The 23,992-nt window shown below is 47.7% G+C and overlaps 1 protein-coding gene across 6 annotated transcripts in view; it reads right to left on the bottom strand.

Annotated features, from left to right (window-relative positions):
• The window catches only part of robo3 (roundabout, axon guidance receptor, homolog 3 (Drosophila)), a 594,316-nt gene that overhangs the window by 207,152 nt on the left and 363,172 nt on the right, over positions 1 to 23,992 (bottom strand). For all 6 annotated transcript variants that reach the window (XM_085968074.1, XM_085968069.1, XM_085968070.1 and 3 more), the window contains exons 3-4: positions 3,370 to 3,527; positions 7 to 127 (exon numbers count right to left, since the gene is read on the bottom strand). In XM_085968074.1, the coding sequence (XP_085824200.1) occupies positions 7 to 127; positions 3,370 to 3,527 (279 nt within the window). The remainder of the gene's footprint in view (positions 1 to 6; positions 128 to 3,369; positions 3,528 to 23,992) is intronic.

Below are 23,992 nucleotides of genomic sequence, written 5' to 3'. Positions count from 1 at the left end.
TCTTACCAAATACGACCAAATCTGCCGGCTCGCTGTCCCTTTCACCCACCATATTGGTGGCCACACAGACGTACATGCCAGCATCAGTCTTCCTCGTGTTGGAGATCATCAGCTTTCCTCCTCGGATCTAGAAGAGCAAACGCCATCAATACATCACGCAACACCAGATGCTGCCAGTTATAAACCCCAAGTACCCAGCCTGCTACACTGAGGGGGCAGGGTATATTGGAGTGTGTTACAGTGAGGGACAGGGTATATTGGAATGTGTTACAGTGAGGGACAGGGTATATTGGAATGTGTTACAGTGAGGGACAGGGTATATTGGAGTGTGTTACAGTGAGGGACAGGGTATATTGGAGTGTGTTACAGTGAGGGACAGGGTATATTGTAGTGTGTTACAGTGAGGGACAGGGTATATTGGAGTGTTACAGTGAGGGACAGGGTATATTGGAGTGTGTTACAGTGAGGGACAGGGTATATTGGAGTGTGTTACATTGAGGGACAGGGTATATTGGAGTGTGTTACAGTGAGGGACAGGGTATATTGGAGTGTGTTACAGTGAGGGACAGGGTATATTGGAGTGCGTTACAGTGAGGGACAGGGTATATTGGAGTGTGTTACAGTGAGGGACAGGGTATATTGGAGTGTGTTACAGTGAGGGACAGGGTATATTGGAGTGTGTTACAGTGAGGGGACAGGGTATATTGGAGTGTGTTACAGTGAGGGACAGGGTATATTGGAGTGTGTTACAGTGAGGGACAGGGTATATTGGAGTGTGGTTATACTGAGGGACAGGGTATATTGGAGTGTGTTACAGTGAGGGACAGGGTATATTGGAGTGTGTTACAGTGAGGGGACAGGGTATATTGGAGTGTGTTACAGTGAGGGACAGGGTATATTGGAGTGTGTTACAGTGAGGGACAGGGTATATTGGAGTGTGGTTATACTGAGGGACAGGGTATATTGGAGTGTGTTACAGTGAGGGACAGGGTATATTGGAGTGTGTTACAGTGAGGGGACAGGGTATATTGGAGTGTGTTACAGTGAGGGACAGGATATATTGGAGTGTGTTACAGTGAGGGACAGGGTATATTGGAGTGTGTTACAGTGAGGGACAGGGTATATTGGAGTGTGTTTCAGTGAGGGACAGGGTATATTGGAGTGTGTTACAGTGAGGGACAGGGTATATTGGAGTGTGTTACAGTGAGGGACAGGGTATATTGGAGTGTGTTACAGTGAGGGACAGGGTATATTGGAGTGTGTTACAGTGAGGGACAGGGTATATTGGAATGTGTTACAGTGAGGGGACAGGGTATATTGGAGTGTGGTTATACTGAGGGACAGGGTATATTGGAGTGTGTTACAGTGAGGGACAGGGTATATTGGAGTGTGTTACAGTGAGGGGACAGGGTATATTGGAGTGTGTTACAGTGAGGGACAGGGTATATTGGAGTGTGTTACAGTGAGGGACAGGGTATATTGGAGTGTGTTACAGTGAGGGGACAGGGTATATTGGAGTGTGTTACAGTGAGGGACAGGGTATATTGGAGTGTGTTACAGTGAGGGACAGGGTATATTGGAGTGTGTTACAGTGAGGGACAGGGTATATTGGAGTGTGGTTATACTGAGGGACAGGGTATATTGGAGTGTGTTACAGTGAGGGACAGGGTATATTGGAGTGTGTTACAGTGAGGGGACAGGGTATATTGGAGTGTGTTACAGTGAGGGACAGGGTATATTGGAGTGTGTTACAGTGAGGGACAGGGTATATTGGAGTGTGGTTATACTGAGGGACAGGGTATATTGGAGTGTGTTACAGTGAGGGACAGGGTATATTGGAGTGTGTTACAGTGAGGGGACAGGGTATATTGGAGTGTGTTACAGTGAGGGACAGGATATATTGGAGTGTGTTACAGTGAGGGACAGGGTATATTGGAGTGTGTTACAGTGAGGGACAGGGTATATTGGAGTGTGTTACAGTGAGGGACAGGGTATATTGGAGTGTGTTACAGTGAGGGACAGGGTATATTGGAGTATGTTTCAGTGAGGGACAGGGTATATTGGAGTGTGTTACAGTGAGGGACAGGGTATATTGGAGTGTGTTACAGTGAGGGACAGGGTATATTGGAGTGTGTTACAGTGAGGGACAGGGTATATTGGAGTGTGTTACAGTGAGGGACAGGGTATATTGGAATGTGTTACAGTGAGGGGACAGGGTATATTGGAGTGTGGTTATACTGAGGGACAGGGTGTATTGGAGTGTGTTACAGTGAGGGACAGGGTATATTGGAGTGTGTTACAGTGAGGGGACAGGGTATATTGGAGTGTGTTACAGTGAGGGACAGGGTATATTGGAGTGTGTTACAGTGAGGGACAGGGTATATTGGAGTGTGTTACAGTGAGGGGACAGGGTATATTGGAGTGTGTTACAGTGAGGGACAGGATATATTGGAGTGTGTTACAGTGAGGGACAGGGTATATTGGAGTGTGTTACAGTGAGGGACAGGGTATATTGGAGTGTGTTACAGTGAGGGGACAGGGTATATTGGAGTGTGTTACAGTGAGGGACAGGATATATTGGAGTGTGTTACAGTGAGGGACAGGGTATATTGGAGTGTGTTACAGTGAGGGACAGGGTATATTGGAGTGTGTTACAGTGAGGGGACAGGGTATATTGGAGTGTGTTACAGTGAGGGTCAGGATATATTGGAGTGTGTTACAGTGAGGGACAGGGTATATTGGAGTGTGGTTATACTGAGGGACAGGGTATATTGGAGTGTGTTACAGTGAGGGACAGGGTATATTGGAGTGTGTTACAGTGAGGGACAGGGTATATTGGAGTGTGGTTATACTGAGGGACGGGGTATATTGGAGTGTGTTACAGTGAGGGACAGGGTATATTGGAGTGTGATTATGCTAAGGGCTGGGTATATTGGAGTGTGTTAGTATGTTGCACTATGGTTAGGGTAGGGTATATCAGAGTGTTCTACGCTAAGGGATACAGAATATTGCCTTTGTTGAAATGTTAATTTGCAGTGCTGGTTTGAGTAAGGCAATAAAAGATGAGCCGGATTATAAACAATTGCAGGAAATGAAACACAAAAAGCAGGATGGGTTCATCTTAAACATGAATCGTTTAATACCTATTGCTCCGGTGGGATCTGGAGAATACATCCCACAAGTTTCAGTCAGTTTATTAACAGTCTGTGACATGTTTCACTTAAAGAGAATGACTTGCTCCTGACGGCTAAACGTTGAAAGTGTGCAAGGGCCGGAGTCTCTGTGCTGATCACCGGCATTTCAAAAACCCGGCAGCATCTGTCCATTCCCTACCATGGTGATCGTTCCCTGCCACCAGCCCCTGCTTACCGTGATCCGCTCATCCTTGTCGTTAATGCGGACATTGTTTTTCTTCCAGGAGATGGTTGGTTCCGGATGCCCTCTCGGCGGGAGGCACTCCATCACGGCGGGCTCGCCGGCTGCAACCACCACATCGCTGGGCGTTTGGCGAAAATCGTCGCGCAGGACTGTGAAGAGACCAAGGGAGAAAATCTTCATCGGCCAAGAGCAAGCCATCGTTTTCGTTAACTGACCGTACTGGTGGTTTTGACAAAAGTCACCAGGAGTCACAGGAGTCTCAATTAAACTTGTGGCACACGCGCGCATTAACCCGACTGACACTGCTCACGATTAACCCAGGCAAATAATTCACTACAGCCAAGGCTTCTCATCCCAGGGGGCACAAGTTAAAATGAGTGATTAAGAAGGGCACTCGGGTAGAAGTTTATCACCTAATAAGGTGATGAAGAATAAAGCTGTGGTGAAAGCTGGTTGGAGATGGAGGGGCAGGATAGGTGGGTGGAAGGTCACTGAAGCAGACAGAACAAGCAGTTTCAAGTAGCAATGAATGCGTTCCTGGGGACAGAAGGGAGCAGCAAGAAGGCAGGCAGGTGCCACTGATGCATGAACAAGTGGTGGTCTCACTGGACCTAATGTTCTTGCCAAGTTTTTCAAAATTCTTGTCTTCTCATGCTTCATGCAGAGCCAATGGGATACACAAACCCAACCACACTAAGTGTCACCTAGACATCACTATGATCATCCAGTGTCTTACTACTGGCATCTTCTGCACAATAATCTGTTGTATCATAGAGCCTACTGCGGACTTTAGCAGAAATGACACAGCTACAATATATAAAATGTAAAGACTGCATTTTATCAACATGATCTGACTAAAAACAGCCTAATCAGCATCTACTAAGTAATTCCTTTATTTATTCAGTCCCAAGCAGTTCCATTAATGCTTGTAATGGCCCACATCACCCTTGATCTATGTGTGCATTAGTTCCTGCCTGCAAACTGTGCCAAATTACACCAGCTCATTTTTCCCTCCTTTAGTAATTCAATTTGGTTTCTACTGATCTGAATTAATGAATATTCCCAGTCAGATGGATAGGAGATATGTCCATTACCCAAAGTAACATCTAACCCTGCAGTCAGTCAAAAAACTATTCAGGGAGCTAAAGTGGACTCATGGCTCCCAACCAGCATATATTACAGGAACAGAAGAGCGTGGCAATTAATTAGATCCATAGGATGTATTCTGAATATCTCCCCTGGGAGCTCTACAAATACACTGGGGACAGCAGGATTATCAATTCTCAGTGGCCTTGATGGAAAAAAGCAACATATTCAATGTCGGGGATGCTGCATCATCTAGAATGGTCCCCGCTCTGATGGAGCTTTATGCCGGCGACTGCACGTCCACATGAGCTTTCTCACATAGCATTTATCCCGCGTTCTTTTCAATGCCACAGCCGGGCAAGATTGAGGCTGCAGTTAGAAGTTTTAAAGCGCTACTTACAAAGTGAGGAGGAAGGCCACCACACACAGTCCTGTAGGCGGAAGTCAACACATTAGGACAAAAATTGCGAGGGCCCACTGTGGGAGTGGAGCATCCCTAGTCAGGAGCATGGGGCGTAGAATTGGGGCTACGATGGTTTAGGTTTATCTCCCCGTGCCTGCGCTGGCATTGGAGCTTCACGGTGTCTGCCCTATTGTGCCTTTTATGACACAAACCAATCCACCAATAAGTCCACTCCAACTCATCCAAAGCCCTGCCACATGTATCCTGTCCCACACTGAGTCCTCGCCCCTCATCCCTATCCTCGCTGACCTACACTAACTTCCCATCCCTCTGTCCATTCAATATAAAATCCTTGCCCCCATCTATAAATCACGCCATAGCATCACCTCACCCTATCTCAGGCACTCTCATCCAGCCCTACATCCCCTCCTGAACGCCCCATTCCTGTGACTCCGAGTTTCTGTGCATCTCCCCTCCCTCCAGCCCATGTTTGTGACAGCCAACTCGGGTCATACACTTTGAACTCCCTCCCTAAAATTCTTCACCTCTGCCCTCTCTCTCTCCACTCCTACAAATATCTTTAAAACCCATCTCTTCAAACTAGCCTTCGGTCACTCCACATCTCAAGGTTCTCCAGAAGCCTGACCACCTCTCTCCTCAGTGTCCATGTTTCAGCACCGTACAGCACCACACTCCATACCAAACTCCTCACTAATCTTTTCTTCAGTTCTCTATTTCCTTGTTCAGTCAATATCCTCTTCCATCTATTAGACGTAACGTTTCCCAGTAGAGGTACGGTGCATTGCTGGTTATTTACTGCAAATTATTTCTTGTAGAAATTCTAGTGGAGTTGTTAATCTCTTGGTGTGGTTATATTGTGCGTTGGCAGCGAGCATTGCATTGATATTCAAGAAATATACAAAGAAGCAGGTCCCGTAATGAATACAAATCACCCAATGGGCTTCACAGTGTGAATTCCCAAATAATAACTCAAGCCTTGAAGTAATTTCAAGACTGTAATGTCGTTTTGGGGTTCCGATGACAGTTATAAATGGCCAATGAACCCCTCGATTAGATTACTGGCCTGCAATCACTCCCCTGAGCCTATTATTGTGTCCGATCACACTTCACAGTGTGTCGTGCTTCAATGCTGTGCATGGCAGGTCAGGGACAACAGATCAACAGTAACCAAGACCTAGTCCTCATGGATCAACAGAAATAAGGCTGTAGTTAATACAACCATAAAGTAACAGTCATGACACTCGCGTTTCCAGCACAAAAAATACGACCAGGTTCACCCGGATTATTGATCCAGTGATGTTGCTCTACGCTAGAGCTCGTTCTCCAACCACTAGATCACAGGATAATTACAGACCATCCACTCCAGAACGCCCCATGAACTGATGCCCTGCCTTTACATGGTGCACAATACAGGCTCAGTACTGGCCATCTTACAGGACTTTTCAGCAGCAGCTGCCTGGAGAGAGACCCGTTGAATGAGCCATTTACGTAGGTCTCCTCCAGTTAGGACGTCTGAAATAGTGGCCACCATTTAGCTACTTCATACCTACAGCAACACAAATACCTCCTTTTCAGAGTGGAGGTACTGTGCATTGGGCAAACTATTCTAACCAGCTTAATGAAGGGTGTAATGTATGTACCTTTAAGGGGGAGAACTACTTTTTACAGCTCCTGTATCCTGTAGTACCGGCAGTGACCACACCTGTATATAAACCCTGAGTAGTGATCTATACAGTCAGTTGCAGTTTGAACCACGTTGAGTAAACACCTGTTGTACCGTTCTCTGCAGTCCTTTTCTTATTATTACACGGACGTAACAGTGGCGACGAGCAGATTCGAACCTATCTGCAACTCTGCATCACCTCCCAGGGATTCGTTCCTGGAGAACAGTGGAAGAAGGTCGAGTCCAGAAGCACGGGCATCGACCATGGGCAACCGCCCAGTCATCCAGCGGAGATTTGAGCATCGCAGGGGAGGCTGTCGAGAGCCAGGCTTGGCTTTCCAGTCACGGTGGTCCAGCGAAACGGGCTGGCAACAGGTACTGCGCAGACCCTTCCCGGACAGCGACGGGCTAGAGCCTGACCGAGCGGCACAGAAAAAGGCCGAGCAGCATCGACGGGGGAGAGAGGGCAGAGCGCACAGGGTGCAGCCGGTGTTCAGGACCGAGCGGCGTCAATGGGGGAGAGAGACGAGAGAGTGCAGAGCGCAGCCGGTGGTCAAGGGCCGAGCAGCGTCAACGGGGGAGAGAGGCGCGCAGGAAAACGCGAGGCGCTGCCATTGCCACGAGGACCGCAGAGAGCGGCATTGGCACCAGCGCAGGAGCAGCGCACGAAACCCACAGGGCGTCGCCATTTGCCACAAGTACCGCCGAGAGCGGCGTTGGCAGCAGCACGGGAGACGCCATTTTAAGCCGCAGCGGGGAAGAAAGGAAAGCGCGGGAGACGCCATTTTAAGCCACTCTAACCACACCCAAAAATGCCGAAGAGTGGCAGTATCACAGCATTCGACAATGAAGTCGAAGATTGGACGACATATGTCAAACGCATAGGAGTATACGGCAAGGCGAATGAAGTGCCAGATGACAAGAAAGCGCTGGTATTGTTGAATTCAATGGGTGCAAAAACGTATGGCTTACTACGAAACCTAGTAACCCCAGAGAAGCCAGTAGAAAAGGATTTTGAAAACATAGTGTCAATCCTACAGGACCACTTAAACCCCACACCGCTGCTGATAGCAGAAAGATTTAAGTTTCACAAAAGGAACCAGCATAAAGATGAAAGTAATGCTGAGTATTTAACGGAACTGCGCAAGTTATCGAAACACTGCCAGTTTGGAACGGGACTAGCAGATACTTTAAGGGACAAGTTTGTGTGTGGGCTTCAAAGTGAAGGAACCCAGAAACGGCTTCTATCAGAAAAGGATCTTATGCTGGACAAGGCTTTCAGCATTGCAGTATCACACGAAGCAGCAGCACGGGGTGCTGCAGAGATACAACGGAGACCGCAAGAATATGGCACAAATGAAATGTCATACGGAACAGTGAAGTGCTATCGCTGCGGCAGAACAACACATGACCATAATGATTGCTGGTTCAAGGACAAAGTGTGCAGACAGTGTGGAAAAGTAGGACACATAGCAAGAGTCTGCAGGTCGGGAAAGAAAACCAGCAGCAAGAAATCTCCACAGGAGAAGTACAAGAAGGTACATAAGGTGACGGAGATTAGTTCAGACGAACAGAAGAGTGATACAGACTCCGGAAGCAAGGGGCTGGGTTGTCTGAAACTACATAATGTGATCAAAACGGAGGATCACCAAACTATCTGGGTCACGCTCAAGATAGCAGGAGTCCAAGTGAAAATGGAATTGGACACAGGATCAGCCCTAACAGTCATAAATCGAAGGGACTACAAGTGGCTATTCTCACATATACCCTTGAGAGATACAAACATTGTCTTGAAGACGTACACGGGGCAAAAGGTCTACCCCAAAGGAAAAATAAGGGTGAACGTTATATATAATGGCAAGGAAACACCAAAAATGGACCTATATGTATTGCCAGATGGAGGACCACCACTACTAGGACGTGAATGGATCCGGAAGATACAGCTAGATTGGCATTCCATACAGGCACTGACTGTAGATGCCAAAAAGGATGACGACGTCACACCTGGACAGCTGTCAAAAATGATAACTGATGCACAAGAAGTGTTCCAGCAGGGACTCGGAACACTAAAAGGCATAACAGCGACGATCAAAATAGAGGAAAATGCAAGCCCAAAGTTTTTTAAGGCCAGACCGGTACCTTATGCGATCCGCCCAGCCGTCGAAGCAGAGCTGGAAGGTTTGGAACGTTCAGGAGTACTGTCCAAAGTGGACTGGAGCGAGTGGGCTACACCCATCGTTCCTGTAATGAAGAGGTCGTTGAGTAATACGCCTGGGGAACCAAAGAAGGTTCGCATCTGTGGGGACTTTAAGGTGACAGTGAACCCAGTCCTTCACACTGTACAATATCCACTTCCGCGGATTGAAGATATTTTCGTCTCGCTATCTGGAGGGAAAGGCTTCACTAAGATTGATCTGGCCCAGGCATACCTGCAAATGGAGGTAGAAGAAGCCTCGAAACAGTACCTCACGATCAACACTCATAAAGGTCTCTACCAATACAACCGGCTGGTGTTCGGGGTAGCATCAGCTCCGGCTATTTGGCAAAGGTCAAAGGAACAAGTCCTGCAAGGGATTCCAGGGACCCAGTGTTATTTGGACGACATCCTGGTCACGGGCGAAAATGACAGTGATCACCTCGCCAACCTGGAGCAGGTGCTCACGAGATTGAAGGAATATGGGCTCCGAGCTAATCGTCACAAATGCGAGTTTTTCCAGAAGCAGATCTCGTATTGTGGCCACGTTATTGATAAAGAGGGGTTACATAAGTCCCCTGAAAAGATTGAGGCAGTAGTCAAGGCTCCAGCACCGGAAAATGTGTCACAACTGAGGTCGTTCCTCGGGCTGGTGAACTACTACCATAAGTTCTTGCCGAATTTGTCTACCGTACTACACCCACTGAACACCCTACTGCAAACGGGGGCACCATGGAAGTGGAGTGACGAATGTAAACGAGCTTTCCAGAAGAGCAAAGCATTGATCACATCAAAAGAGGTGTTGGCTCATTTCAACCCAGCACTACCAATTCGGTTGGCGTGTGATGCATCACCCTATGGCATTGGAGCGGTGCTGTCGCACAAATTCCCGGACGGCTCGGAGAGGCCAGTAGCCTTTGCGTCTCGGTCACTAACCTCAGCCGAGCGTAACTATGCCCAGATTGACAGGGAGGCCCTCAGCCTAGTGTGGGGAGTGAAAAAGTTCAATCACTATCTGCACGGGCAGAAGTTCACCTTGCTGACTGACCACCAACCACTTGTCTCCATCTTTAATCCAAAGAAGGGCGTTCCGGTGATGACTGCGCAACGGCTACAAAGATGGTCCCTTTTTCTAGGGGCGCACCAATATGAAATCGAGTATAAGGGCACGAAACAGCGTGAAAACGCTGATGGGCTATCACGCCTGCCACTGCCTACTGCGGAGGAAGCACCAGCAGTGGATCCTGTCGAAATATTTCATTCGACTATAATTGAATGCTTGCCAGTAACTAACGCTGGTATAGAGAAGGAGACCCGAAATGACCCGACACTGTCTCGGGTATATGATTTGACGGTGAAGGGATGGCCAGCACATGGCGACTCACTGTTGCCAGCATTCTCATCCAGAAGAGAACAGCTGTCAGTATGCCAGGGGACCTTGATGTGTGGATCCTGAGTGGTAATTCCACCCAAGTTAAGGGAGAGAGTGCTCAATGAGCTTCACGAAGGTCATCTGGGAGGGGTCAAAATGAAAAGCCTTGCTAGGGCTTATGTGTGGTGGCCGGGGATCGATCAGCAAATCGAGGACCTGACAAAGAGCTGCTCAGGATGCCAGAAGGTCCAAAATGCACCACCACATGCCCCTCTACACCCATGGGAGTGGCCCTCATCTCCATGGCAACGGGTGCATATTGATTTTGCTGGTCCATTCATGGACTCAATGTTTTTAATAGCCGTGGATGCGCACTCGAAATGGCCTGAGGTGATCAAAATGTCCTCCACCACCACAGAGAAAACTATTGCAGTCCTACGGACCATTTTTGCCAGGAACGGCTTGCCAGAGCAGATTTGCTCTGATAACGGACCACAGTTTGTGTCCGAAGAGTTTCGAAGATTTATGAAAAGGAATGGGGTAAGGCATTACACATCCGCCCCGTATCATCCAGCCACAAATGGATTGGCTGAGAGGTTCGTACAAACCTTTAAAAAAGCAGTAAAGGCCATGTGCGATGACGACATTCCACTGCAGCATAAGGTGGACAATTTCCTGTTAGGCTACAGAAATGCGACACATGCAGTCACCAACCAGGCCCTGGCCATGATGTTCTTTAAACGAAGGTTGAGATCTCGTCTGGATTTGCTCAGACCAAATGTACGAAGAGATGTTGAGAGTAAGCAATTCCAGCACATCAATGAGAAGCCGACAAGGAGCTTCAATGTAGGGCAACCAGTCTTGGCCCGCGACTACCGAACAGAGAAATGGCAACCAGGAACGATATGCACACGGCAGGGGCCACTAATGTACACAGTGGATATTGGGGTGAACATTGTGAGACGCCATGCTGACCAGATCCTAGAGTCACAGGAACGAGTCAACCCCATGTCTCGGCCATACGTACCTGGTGAGGAACCTGATGTACAGGTCGCATCTACCTCAGAAACAATAGCATTGGAAGCTGATGAATCAACTGACGACAGGGTGTTAGAATCGCCTCCGCACCAAGAGCGAGACACTCGGGAAAGGCGTTATCCAGAAAGAATCAGGAAGTCTCCCCAAAGACTGAATTTATAAATAGACTATTTTCAGTTAATGTTGCATGTTAAAAGTGTTAATTGTAATTAGTTTGATATTTAATTGTTAAATGAGTGTTATGGTACTGTTAATCTAAAAGGGGAGGAATTGTAATGTATGTACCTTTAAGGGGGAGAACTACTTTTTACAGCTCCTGTATCCTGTAGTACCGGCAGTGACCACACCTGTATATAAATCCTGAGTAGTGATCTGTACAGCCAGTTGCAGTTTGAACCACGTTGAGTAAACACCTGTTGTACCGTTCTCTGCAGTCCTTTTCTTATTATTACACGGACGTAACAAAGGGAATACACAAAATCTAGCCACCCTCTCACTAAGTAACTTTCCCTTCAAATGGTCCTAATATCCTTAAACAAATCTACACTGTAGTGTATCAATGACTGATTTCATTAGACCCTATTTTTTACAAAGGACATTTTCCCTCCAGTACTAATTAGTTGTGATTCCTGACACACTCAGCTCAGGTTTATTTGTCTGGCACCAGTGTGCGTTAATGATTCCCACTTCCCACTTGTCCACAACAGCTTTTTACTGCCTCCAGTTGTAGTACAACACGCTGAATTCCCATTTAACTTTTTCATTGCTGTTCCGCAGTGCACAATGCCATATACTGTACCATCTTCATAAACAGTCAGGTATGCCTTCAGCAAGCACCCCTGCAGCTGTGCTTATTAAAACTGGGAGGTTTGTTTCTTCACACATACAGGGAGACATGTGATCCAGGGTTATTTGAGATATTATAAAAGTACTGGCGGGTAAACCTGTGACTGATCTCCTGCCACCATCTTGGTTGAGAGAGGAGTCATTACTGGTTACAGGTAATTTAAAAATAAATGCAGGCTTGGAACCACCCACTGTGGGCTTGGGACCACCCACTGTGAACTTGGGACTACCCACTGCGAACTTGGGACCACCCACTGTGAGCTTGGCGCCACCCACTCACTATGGGCTTGGCGCCACCCACTATGGACTTGGGACCATTCTGGCAAAATTAAACTGAACAGAAAAATATTTTTCAAAGGACCTGAAGAGTAATGGGGACACCACCTTCACTGGCAAGTACCTCTGGTCCAAACCAGCAGAACATCAGGTAAATACCATCTTGTTAAAATTCTTCAGCTTGCCACACTGGTCTCCTCTTGCACCCACAACCTTTACCTCCTGATTTACTGCCCTCCTTTCCTGAAGGTGTCCTCTCACTCTGGGATGCTGGTTGCCTCCTCTGTTGCTGCACCTAAGTGGTCATTCTTCATGTGACAGGCATAGACAGTGAGTGTCAGTAGAGTATTCAACCACAGAGGCATCACAATCAACCTCAGGCCTGGCTTCGTCCCTTGTCCACACACATGCACTATCCAACCAGAGTCATGGATAGCAATCAGATGCAGGAAGTTTGGTTGAGTTTCCCCTCCCTGCTCTAAAGGAGTTGATGCCAACTGTAGCATTCTTTTGATGCCCTGACTAGGATCAATTAACTCAGCATAGACCGTGGGTTAAACTCTCAACTTTCCTGAGCTATGTGGCTCACTGCAGCAAATTTATTGACTGAATCATGGGGGGAAAGGGGGTGATCAATCAGTAAGGTTTTTTGATTGATGCTGACAAGATTCAGAGACTGAACTGAGGTGAAACAATCAGGCGGAAGTTAATCTGAAAATTAGGTTTATATGAAGATAACATAGTGCTCAAATAGCTGGAATGCAATCAATTAAGTGGATTATTATTTATATATATACAGGGATGTTGAGCCTGTTAAAGAATCCATGCACCTTAACTGAGGTTCTTGTAGAACGACCAACATTGCAACACCAGCTCACTCCACCAGTTAATCTCTAACAGGTTTGTTTCTCCTGCTATCTCACCAGGGTTGAAACTGCTGGCCAGAGCAGGCTGCAGCCTGGTCCCCTATTCCTCAGGGGGTGCATGGCGATGATTACTCACGATTAGCTCGCTATCATACTTGACACTCCAACTAAGCTGCAGACAGGCAGATCTGGCTGGATCACGGGTTTGCGCAATATGCTCCTGTGTTAAAGGTATATGCATTCTTTAAAGGCGCACCATTCCTTTAAGCAGGCTATGCAATTAAGAAGGCGGTGCAGTGGGCTAACACAGTCTTTTAATTTCGAAGATCTAGGTTTGAAACGAACCCAGACTGATGGGATGAAACACTCTTTGCCAGCTGTAAGATCCCGTGGGAATTGGGCTGTGGGCAGTCTCAAACCAGCTCAACATCTTTATAAGTTGAAAGGAAAGACAAAATGGTTCTGTCCCATATTTTGCACAAGTTCTTTGTGTTTATGTGCAGATAATCTTCAGTATAATTAAATTCCAACTAAAAATTGGTCAGAGAACTGAAATGCTTTAATTAACACCAACAACAACTTGTATTTATATAGCGCTTTTAATGCAGTAAAATGTCCCAAGGCGCTTCACAGGAGCGTCATCAAAAGAAAATTTGACACCGAGGCACATAAGGAGATATTAGGACAGGTGAAAGAGGTAGGTTTTAAGCAGCATCTTAAAGGAGAAGAGAGAGGTAGAGAGACGAAGAGGTTTAGGGAAGGAATTTCAGATTAAATTAAATAAGGATTAAAAGGGGGTCCCTTAAAGCGGCAATTTCACAGTATTGGTGCATATTGTCAGCTCCTGGAGGAGCCCATTCTAACAATTCGGCTGAAAGGCACAGTGTCACTATGGCTGCTGTATGGAAAACATTTGTGATGTGGTCTTCCAATTGTCTTAATTTTTTTTCACCAACACTCTCCCCTCCCCTTCTGACTCCCTCACAGCTTCACGGCAACTGCTCACCCTCCAGTACCTCGCAAAGTGGCCCTTTCTCGCGTTTGAGCCTGGACAGTGAGTACCGGTGGCTGTTCGACTGGGGAAGGCCATCACAAGCCGAGCCTGATCCTGCGCTCACCCAAGATCCACACAGGCACACGAGGGTGTCTGGGCAGCAGCCAGGAGCAGGAGGCCTAGCTAACTTTCCTTTAACTAGCTCAGGGGGTTCTGCGGCCCATTTGTCAGCCTGACGGCTGCTCTAGTTACACTCAACTAACTCAGAGCAGAGACAGAGACTTTATCACCGAACCATCGGGGGGGGGGGGTGGGGAACTATCATCAGTTTTAATAAAACTACAGTAAAAAATGCTTACCGTGAAGTATCGTTGTGTCACTGCACTCTCTGCCATATACAAGCACGCACTATGGTCCATAGTACAGGAAACTTTGTGATATCCGGCACCAACGGGACCGGCGTGTTGCCGATCTATCAAAACTGCCGGACATACAAAGTTAATGTTGAAGCATACGGAGGTTTTCATCTCCGTATCTGACAACAAACACTGTTGCTTAGCAACAGCTTCTAAAGAGTCGGCTGCAGCTGCAAGCGTCTCTAGCTGAAGCTGTTGCTATAGCTACAGACCGTGCAGTGCCTGACTGGGAAAAAAAAAGAACGAGAACTAAAAAAACTTATAGAAAACGGCTCCTGATTTTTGCTGTTAGATCGAGTATTCCGGACATACAACCTCCGGATAAACCAAAGTTTCCTGTACCTCATTAATATCCTACAGAAGCGTCAAATGATTCTATGTGTCGGCTCCTGGTGTTGTGCCTCCAGTGGCGTAGGGAGCACATAGAAACAGAGAAAAATAGGAGCAGGAGCAGGCCATTCGGTCCTTCGAGCCTGCTACGCCATTCAATATGATCACGGCTGATCCTCTATCTCAATACCATATTCCTGCTCTCTCCCCATACCCCTTGATGCCTTTTGTGTCTAGAAATCTATCTATCCCCCTTTTAAATATATTCAGTGACTTGGCCTCCACAGCCTTCTGTGGTAGAGAATTCCACAGGTTCACCACCCTCTGTGTGAAGAAATTTCTCCTCATCTCAGTCCTAAATGTCCTACCCCTTATCCTGAGACTGTGACCCCTCGTTCTAGAGCACCCCCCCCCGCCCGCCCAGCCAGGGGAAATATCCTCCCTGCATCCAGTCTGTCTAGCCTTGTCAGAATTTTATACGTTTCAATGAGATCCCCTCTCATTCTTCTAAACTCTAGTGAATACAGGCCTAGTCGACCCAATCTCTCCTCATACGACAATCAGCTAATTTTCAGCTACTACTCCGTGACACAGGCACCAGCGCCATCTCATTTACATAACAGAGCCAAAAGCTGCCACCAATGGTAGCAAGATCACAAGATAGTTACAGATGAGGGGGGCCATGCGGCCCATCTAAATCCATCCATCCAGCAAGGTCCTTAGTCCCCCTATTGCAGCATCATATTGTTTCTTAAATGCTTCCACTATATTCTATCTGGAAATCCACTGATCATTCTCTGTGTGAAGAAACATTTCTGAATATCTGTCCTAACTTGCCTTCTACTAGTTAGATCCTGTCCTACACTCACAATTTGATTTAGAGATTTACCTTTTCTATTCCCCAACAACCTGAAACTCCTCTCTAATATCACGCTCAGACGCCTCCTTTAGGAACATTGTAAAGCAGATGTCGGACGAAGCAAATCACCAGTGCAAATCACTTCAGTAAACCACAGAACAGGGACACAGAAACATTTTAAAGGAAAAAAAGAACACACTTTTTAATGGGGAGGTGAAGCAGTTAATACACGTCACTGGCAGGGGATGCAAAAGACAATTATCCCGCCTGTTTTTTTTAAGGGAAAACAATACAAAGGAATGGATCCTTTGGGCTGAGAAATACTGGCAGGAGATTCGCACACACTCCCTAACTCCCCAGTGCTGCCTCTTTGTGTACCTGTCCTAGCTGGGTGAAACTAGGTGCTATTAGCTGGAGAAGAGCACCAGTGGTATGGGACATTTGTGTCTGTGAACCCATTAACCCCTTTTACAGAGAGAAGGCGACAGCCAATTAAGCACACTGGCATCTAAATCAACAGCAGGCAGTGCTGGATGGTGCCCAGCTGCACTGCATGAGGGCAGGAGCTTACCTTCCCTTTACAACAGGGTCTGTATTTATCAATTTATGTGATTATCATAGAATCAGAGAATGATACCGCACAGAAGGAAAGAAAGACTTGCATTTATATAGCGCCTTTCACGACCACAGGATCTCCCAAAGTGCTTTACAGCCAATGAAGCACTTTTGAAGTGGAGTCGCTGTTGTAATGTGGGAAACGCGGCAGCTCACTTGCACACAGCAAGCTCCCACAAACAGCAACGTGATAATGACCAGATAATCTGTTTTAGTGATGTTGGTTGGGGGATAAATATTGGCCCAGGACACTGGGGAGAACTCCCCCTGCTCTTCTTCGAAATAGTGCCATGGGATCGTTTACGTCCACCCGAGAGAGCAGACGGGGCCTCGGTTTAACGTCTTATCCAAAAGACGGCACCTCGGACAGTGCGGCACTCCCTCAGCACTACATAGAGTCATAGAGTGACACAGCACAGAAAGAGGCCCTTCGGCCCATCGTGTCTGCGCCGACCATCAATCCCTGTCCAGTCTAATCCCATTTTCCAGCATTTGGTCCATAGCCTTGTATGCAATGGCATTTCAAGTGCTCGTCCAAATGCTTCTTGAATGTTATGAGGGTTCCTGCCTCTACCGCCCTTTCAGGCAGTGAGTTCCAGATTCCAACCACCCTCTGGGTGAAAAAGTTCCTCCTCAAATCCCCTCCAAACCTCCTGCCCCTTACCTTGAATCTATGCCCCCTTGTTATTGACCCCCCTACTAAGGGGAAAAGTTCCTCTTTATCTACCCTATCTATGCCCCTCATCATTTTGTACACCTCAATCAGGTCCCCCCTCAGCCTTCTTTGCTCCAAGGAAAACAACCCCAGCCTGTTTAGTCTTTCTTCATAGCTGAGGCGTTCCATCCCAGGTAACATCCTGGTGAATCTTCTCTGCACCCTCTCCAAAGCAATCACATCCTTCCTATAGTGAGGCGACCAGAACTGCACACAGTACTCCAGCTGTGGCCTCACCAGCGTTTTGTACAGCTCCATCATAACCTCCCTGCTCTTATATTCTATGCCTCGGCTAATGAAGGCAAGTATCCCATATGCCTTTTTAACCACCTTATCTACCTGTTCCGCTGCCTTCAGGGATCTATGTACATGTACACCAAGGTCCCTCTGACCCTCTGTACTTCCTAGGGTCCTACCACTCATTGTGTATTCCCTTGCCTTATTTGTCCGTCCAAAATGCATCACCTCGCACTTTTCAGGGTTAAATTCCATTTGCCACTTTTCCGCCCATCTGACCAACCCGTTTATATCGTCCTGTAGCCTGAGGCTTTCCTCCTCGCAATTTACCACCCCACCAATTTTCGTGTCATCTGCAAACTTACTGATCATACCTTTTACATTCTCATCCAAATCATTTATGTAGATCACAAACAGCAAGGGTCCCAGCACCGATCCCTGAGGTACCCCACTGGACACAGGCTTCCAGTCACAAAAGCAACCTTCGACCATCACCCTCTGCCTCCTGCCACTCAGCCAGCTTAGGATCCAACGCGCCAAGGCACCCTGGATCCCATGGGCTCTTACCTTCTTGACCAGTCTCCTATGCGGAACTTTGTCAAAAGCTTTACTGAAATCCATGTAAACCACATCCACAGCATTTCCCTCATCCACACACCTAGTCACCCCCTCGAAAAATTCAATCAGATTGGTCAGACATGATTTACCCTTGACAAAGCCATGCTGACTATCCCCGATTAATCCTTGCCTCTCCAAGTGGAGACTAATTTTGTCCCTCAGAATTTTTTCCAATAATTTCCCTACCACAGATGTTAGGCTCACTGGCCTGTAATTCCCTGGTTTATCCCTGCTACCTGCCTACACTGGAGTGTCAGCCTAGATTTTTGTGCTCAAGTCCCTGGAGTGGGATTTGAACCCACAACCTTTTGACCCAGAGGTAAGAGTGCTACCCACTGAGCCACAGAGACCAGGCAGCCCAAATATTTGGTAGAGCTAGCCAATTAATCCCACTTCCCTGCTCTTTTCCCACAGCCCTGAAATTTTTTTTCCCTTCAAGAATTTATCCAATTTTCCAACGTTCTGTTACATTTAGAATTATTGGGGTAATTTTAACCTCACCCGCCCGACGGGAAACCCACGGGATCAATGGAAGGTAAAATCCGGTGGGCTGTAAAACCAGCATTGCACCCAGTCCCGTCTGTTTCCTGATGGGCGGGTTAGGTTAGAATTGGCCCCAAAATTCTGAACGTAACCAAACAGCTCGCTCCAGTTTCCAACCAAATGGTGAACTAGGGGTCTGCGAAAATATTTTCCTCAATAGAAGATTTTTTTCAAAACTCTAAACAGTTCCCTCTTGATATGATGATGCTTTCACAGTTTGGCATTCACCCTAACTATTGGTAATCATAACATGGGCTGAGCCTTCTGCAGGCTTAATTGTGCATCTGTGTGCCTTTATTCATGCCCACGCCCTGCCCCATCGGTTATATGATGTCAATAGGGCAGTGTTGCTCAGTGGGAGAATGCAAGGAAATGATGTTAGCATACTGAGCTCTCCCAGTATCCATACTCTAAGAGAAAGTTTCTATCACAACTATTACATTCGTTGCTGCTGTAGTTTCAAGGCTCCCTCCCCCATCTAGAGGGGGTGGTGCTAAGCCTCCGTTCAGTACATGCCCAGGGCGGCACATTTGAGGTTGAGAGCTTATCATGTGCGGAACATGGATGCTGATCACAGCCTAAATTTACTGAAATTCGGGCTCAGAAAATGTACCCTCATGTCTCACCATGCTTAGATTCAAGTACATGTTACAGCAAGCTCAATTTTTGATAGCCACTTCACAGTTAATGGAACACAGTTAAAGATCCTTGGGCTTCTACTGGTTGAGTTGAGGCACAGTCAGTCTCTTCTGTCTTATGATGCATTCTCAACAACCTGATACAGTGAGGGCAAAACTTGGACCATTATCTGGAGAGAGTTTTGGAGGAAACAGACATGTAAGTATCAGGGTTGACAACACTCACTGTCTACATTGCCTGGATGAGTGCAGCTCCAACAACACTCAAGAAGCTCGACACCATCCAGGGCAAAGCAGCCCGTCTGATTGGCACCCCCTCTAGCATCTTAAACATTCACTCCCTCCACCACCGGCGCACCGTGGCTGCAGTGTGTACCATCTACAAGATGCACTGCAGCAACTCGCCGAGGCTTCTTCGGCAGCACCTCCCAAACCCGAGACCTCTTCCACCTAGAAGGACAAGGGCAGCAGGCGCATGAGAACACCACCTCCAAGTTCCCCTCCAAGTCACACGCCATCCTGACTTAGAAGTATATCGCCGATCCTTCATCGTCGCTGGGTCAAAATCCTGGAACTCCCTCCCTAACAGCACTGTGGGAGCACCTTCACCACACGACTGCAGCGGTTCAAGAAGGCGGCTCACCACCACCTTCTCAAGGGCAATTTGGGATGGGCAATAAATGCTGGCCTTGCCAGCGACACCCACATCCCATAAAAACGATTAAAAAAAACATATACACATGGATAGTGTCCTGTTGGGTGAGGTGCTGGTGTATACTTGATGCTTTTGGATCTGAAATCTAGCAAGGAATGTGCATCTTCAGGGGAGGAGAAGTGGAGGAAAGAGGAAATTGGGGGGAAAAAATACAAAGTACTAATTCTAGCTGGTGCTGTGGGTTCTGTCTATTTATATTACGCTGCAGAGCCCACAACACTAATCAATTTAAGGGTGCTATATAAATGCAAGTTGCTGTTGTTAGCATTACAGTAATCTGACTCAATAAATGAGTTAAACTATTACTCTCAGGCAAGAGAGTTCCTATACCTGTAGTGTGTGGGGAGGAAAAATCATAAGTGCATTCAATAAGAATGGCCCAGAAATTTGGGTCTCCACGTGTGAGTACGCACGGGGTACTCACCCGTAAGCCCAATGGAAGTGCCGGTTTCCTGCATGCACTGCCGGTTTCCTGCATGCACTGCGCATGCGCGGGAAACCGGCACTTCCGTGCCCCTGAAAGCAGGGGTTCAGAGGTCGAACGCGTGCGCAGGAGAGGCTGCGCGTGTGCATTGAACTTTGTTTTTTTTATATAGGTTTTCCCGGGAGGGTAAGTCTGCAGAAGTTAGACATATAAAAAGCAGGCGTAAGGCCTGCTTCTAACAAGGTAAGTGGTGAATTAATTAAAATTAAAACATTTTTTCCACAGGTTTATTATTTTTAAATACTTTAAAGAAAGGTAAGTTTATTTTTAGAAAATAAAATTACTTTTTTCAAAAATTTAAATTATTGTTTAAAATAGTTATTTCATGTAATTTATAGTTTATTTAAAAAATGTGATGTTTTTAAAAAAAATTATTTGAAGATTTAGTGATGTTATGGGGCCGTAGTATCTCTAACTTTTGACAGGTTTTCCTGTCAGACTTACGAATGGAGCATTCCCTGCTCCGATTGGCTCCCCATGGCCCACGTGATACCAGGGGACGCATTGAACTAACTGCGCCCCTGGGATACGCAAGCACTGCGCGCCGGCAGTTGGAGCAGGCCCAGGATCGGAAATCCACGGGGGCCCACAGCTCAACGGCCGGCGCACAAGGTAAGTGCAGGTCGGGGGCTTGCACCCGCGGGAAGCCCCCGATCCGAATTTCTGGGCCATTTTAATATGTTTGGAGTTCAAAGTGGAAGCAGAACAATTCTGCCCTGCCTCTAGGAGTCTGTTGGTTCTTCCTCGGGTTCCTGGGTGTGATTTTCATCTCAAATAGTGTGACTCGGGGGAGTGAGTTAAATCATTGACCCTGCTCCAAAACACTATTCCACTGTGTGGCTGTTCACAGCTTTGTTCCATTTCGCATCCCACCCTGTCCCTGCAGCAGATACTTGTTTAGATTCCTGATAGTATTGGTCCTTAAATGCAAGCTGGAAATTCCGGAAATTAAAGTCTCCACATAGAAATATGTGAGGATACAGCTGTAAATAAGGAGACTGGGGCGAGGGTCAGGAAATCTGGGAGAGGGGAGGGAGTGTCACCAAAAGTTAGCAACCAAGGTCAGGTGACAAAAAGTAGGGGAATCTGAAGCTTTCGTAACATCTGCCGTTGCTCTGACCGAGCTTAGAGGGAAACTGGACACACTCCAGTGCGTACAGTAAACAAGAAGCTGATTGCAGTAAACAAATAGGGTTTGCAGGCCATAAATGAACTCCATCTGTTAACAGTCACCACCCACTTTGCATCCTGTGGTGCTGGCCAGGAAATTCAGAAGCAGAGATGTGAACATGGACTAGTCTAGCTGATCATAAGGAGCCTTTTGGGAATAGTCAACTCCTGGGTTAGAAAGCAAGTTCCTTTTATAGCACAAGCTGTTCCCAGGCAAAGTGGCAAAGTCATCACCTGCCGCCATGCTTTTTTTAAGCTTAATTGAGTGATACTGATGGTGGTCAAGGAATCTTCCATATTACCATCATTAGTGAAGGAGAGAACGCTCCTGATGTTCAGTTGATGAGGTCATTGGTTAATATGGATCTGAGACATACAGGAAGAAAGTTTTGCATTTACATAGCACCTTTTATGACCTCAGGACGTCCCAAGGTGCTTTATAGGCAATTAAGTACTTTTGAAGTGCAGTCACAGTTGTAATGTAGGAAGCATGGTAGCCACTTTGTGCACAGCAAGCTCCCACAATGAAATAAATGACCAGATAATGGGCTAAAAATTCAGTGGCGCCGCGTTTGGGGCGCCAAGCTCGCCTGGGCGCCGGAATTTGCGCTCCGGCCAGAGCCGCTTGCGCCCTCCCGATATTCAGTTGGAGCGCCCCAAGAGGGACTTGGGGCGCTGGTCGAGGCTCCCCGCGTCCCGCTTGGGGCGCTCAAACTGAATATCGCAGTGCTACGTGCCACAGCGCCATATGCTGCGGCACGGCACGCTGCGGTACTGCAGGTCTTTCTCCCCTTCTTAAGGGGGAGGGGCCTGCACCAGCGCGATCACCGATCGCAAGTGCCGGCAAAAGAGCCCGACACCGAGGAGAAGTGCCGGGCTTTTGGGACACAGCCGGCACTGCCCGGGGGGTGGATCAGGAGGCCGGGGAGGGCGGCGCGAGGAGGTGCTGGCAGGCGGCCACCAGAAAAAATGGCCGCCCCGCACCTCCACCTTAATTTGCGCCACTACCGCCACAGGTAGGCCCTGTGAACCGGTCGCGATTTGCGACCGGCGTTACAGAGGCGGGCGCGACCAAATATCGCGATCGGGGCGGTAGCGGGGCGCTGCGCACACCAATGACGTCATCGGTGGTGGCGCAGCGCTGCAAGCTAACGCCGCCATTAGCGCCCCGCTAAATATCGCGGGAGGCGTGGCCAGTGGCGCTAAAGCCACTGAGTGCCCTCTTTAGGCGCTAATTGGTGGCGCAGCCCATTGAATTTCTAGGCCAATCTGTTTTAGGTGTTCCTTGAGGGATGAATGTTGGCCAGGACACTGGGAAAAATGCCCTGGCTCTCCTTCAAAGAGTGCTGTGGGATCTTTTACGTCCAACTGAGAGGGTAGACCAAGTGGCATTGGTTTAATGTCTCATCCGAAAGACAGCAACTCCAACAAAGCAGAACTCCCTCAGCACTGCACTGGAGTGTCAGCCTAGATTTTGAGCTCTAGTCTCTAGAGTTGGACTTGTACCCACAACCTTCTGACTCAGTGGCGGGAGTGCTACCCACTGAGATAAAGCTGACACAGCAGGAAGGTCTCAGCTCTGATTCCTGCACTTTGCTGAGTTTTGATTTCAGCAGGCTGGTTATGCCACTGCAATTGCTGACAGTGTCCCGAGGCTAGAAAGGAGAGAGAACAATCAGCAGCTCTGGACTGCAGTCTAGTAACCCCTGCTGGAAAGTGCCCAGGTGAGGTGAGAGTGACTGCCCTTGACATCAAGGCAGCATTTGACCGAGTGTGGCATCAAGGAGCCCTAGTAAAACTGAAGTCAATGAGAATAGGGGGGAGGGGGGTGGGGGGAACTCTCCACTGGCTGGAGTCATACCTAGCACAAAGGAAGATGGTTGTGGTGGTTGGAGGTCAATCATCTCAGCCCCAAGACATCGCTGAAGGAGTTCCTCAGGGCAGTGTCCTTGGCCCAACCATCTTTAGCTGCTTCATCAATACCTTCCCTCCAACATAAGGTCAGAAATGTAGATGTTTGCTGATAACTGCACAGTGCTCAGTGCCATTCACAACTATTCAGATAATGAAGCAATCTATGCCCACATGCAACAAGACCTGGACGACATTCAGGCTTGGGCTGATAAGTGGCAGGAAACATTCGCGCCACACAAGTGCCAGGCAATGACTATCTCCAACAAGCGAGCGTCTAACCACCGCCTCTTGACATTCAACGTCATTACCATCGCCGAATCCTCCACCATCAACATCCTGGGGGTCACCATTGACCAGAGACTTAACTGGACCAGCCATATAAATATTGTGGCAACAGGAGCAGGTCAGAGGCTAGATATTCTGCGGTGAGTGTCTCACCTCCTTACTTCCCAAAGCCTTTCCACCATCTATAAGGCACAAGTCAGGAATGTGATGGAATACTCTCCACTTGCCGGGATGAGTGCAGCTCCAACAACACTCAAGAAGCTCGACACCATCCAGGACAAAGCAGCCCGCTTGATTGGCACCCCATCCACCACCT

Source organism: Somniosus microcephalus, chromosome 26 (assembly GCF_052327205.1).
Source record: "Somniosus microcephalus isolate GS21.2 chromosome 26, FLI_Smic_1.0, whole genome shotgun sequence".
Lineage (NCBI taxonomy): Eukaryota > Metazoa > Chordata > Chondrichthyes > Squaliformes > Somniosidae > Somniosus > Somniosus microcephalus.
Note: the sequence above shows the minus strand (reverse complement) of the source record. Positions and strands in the feature narration are given on the sequence as shown.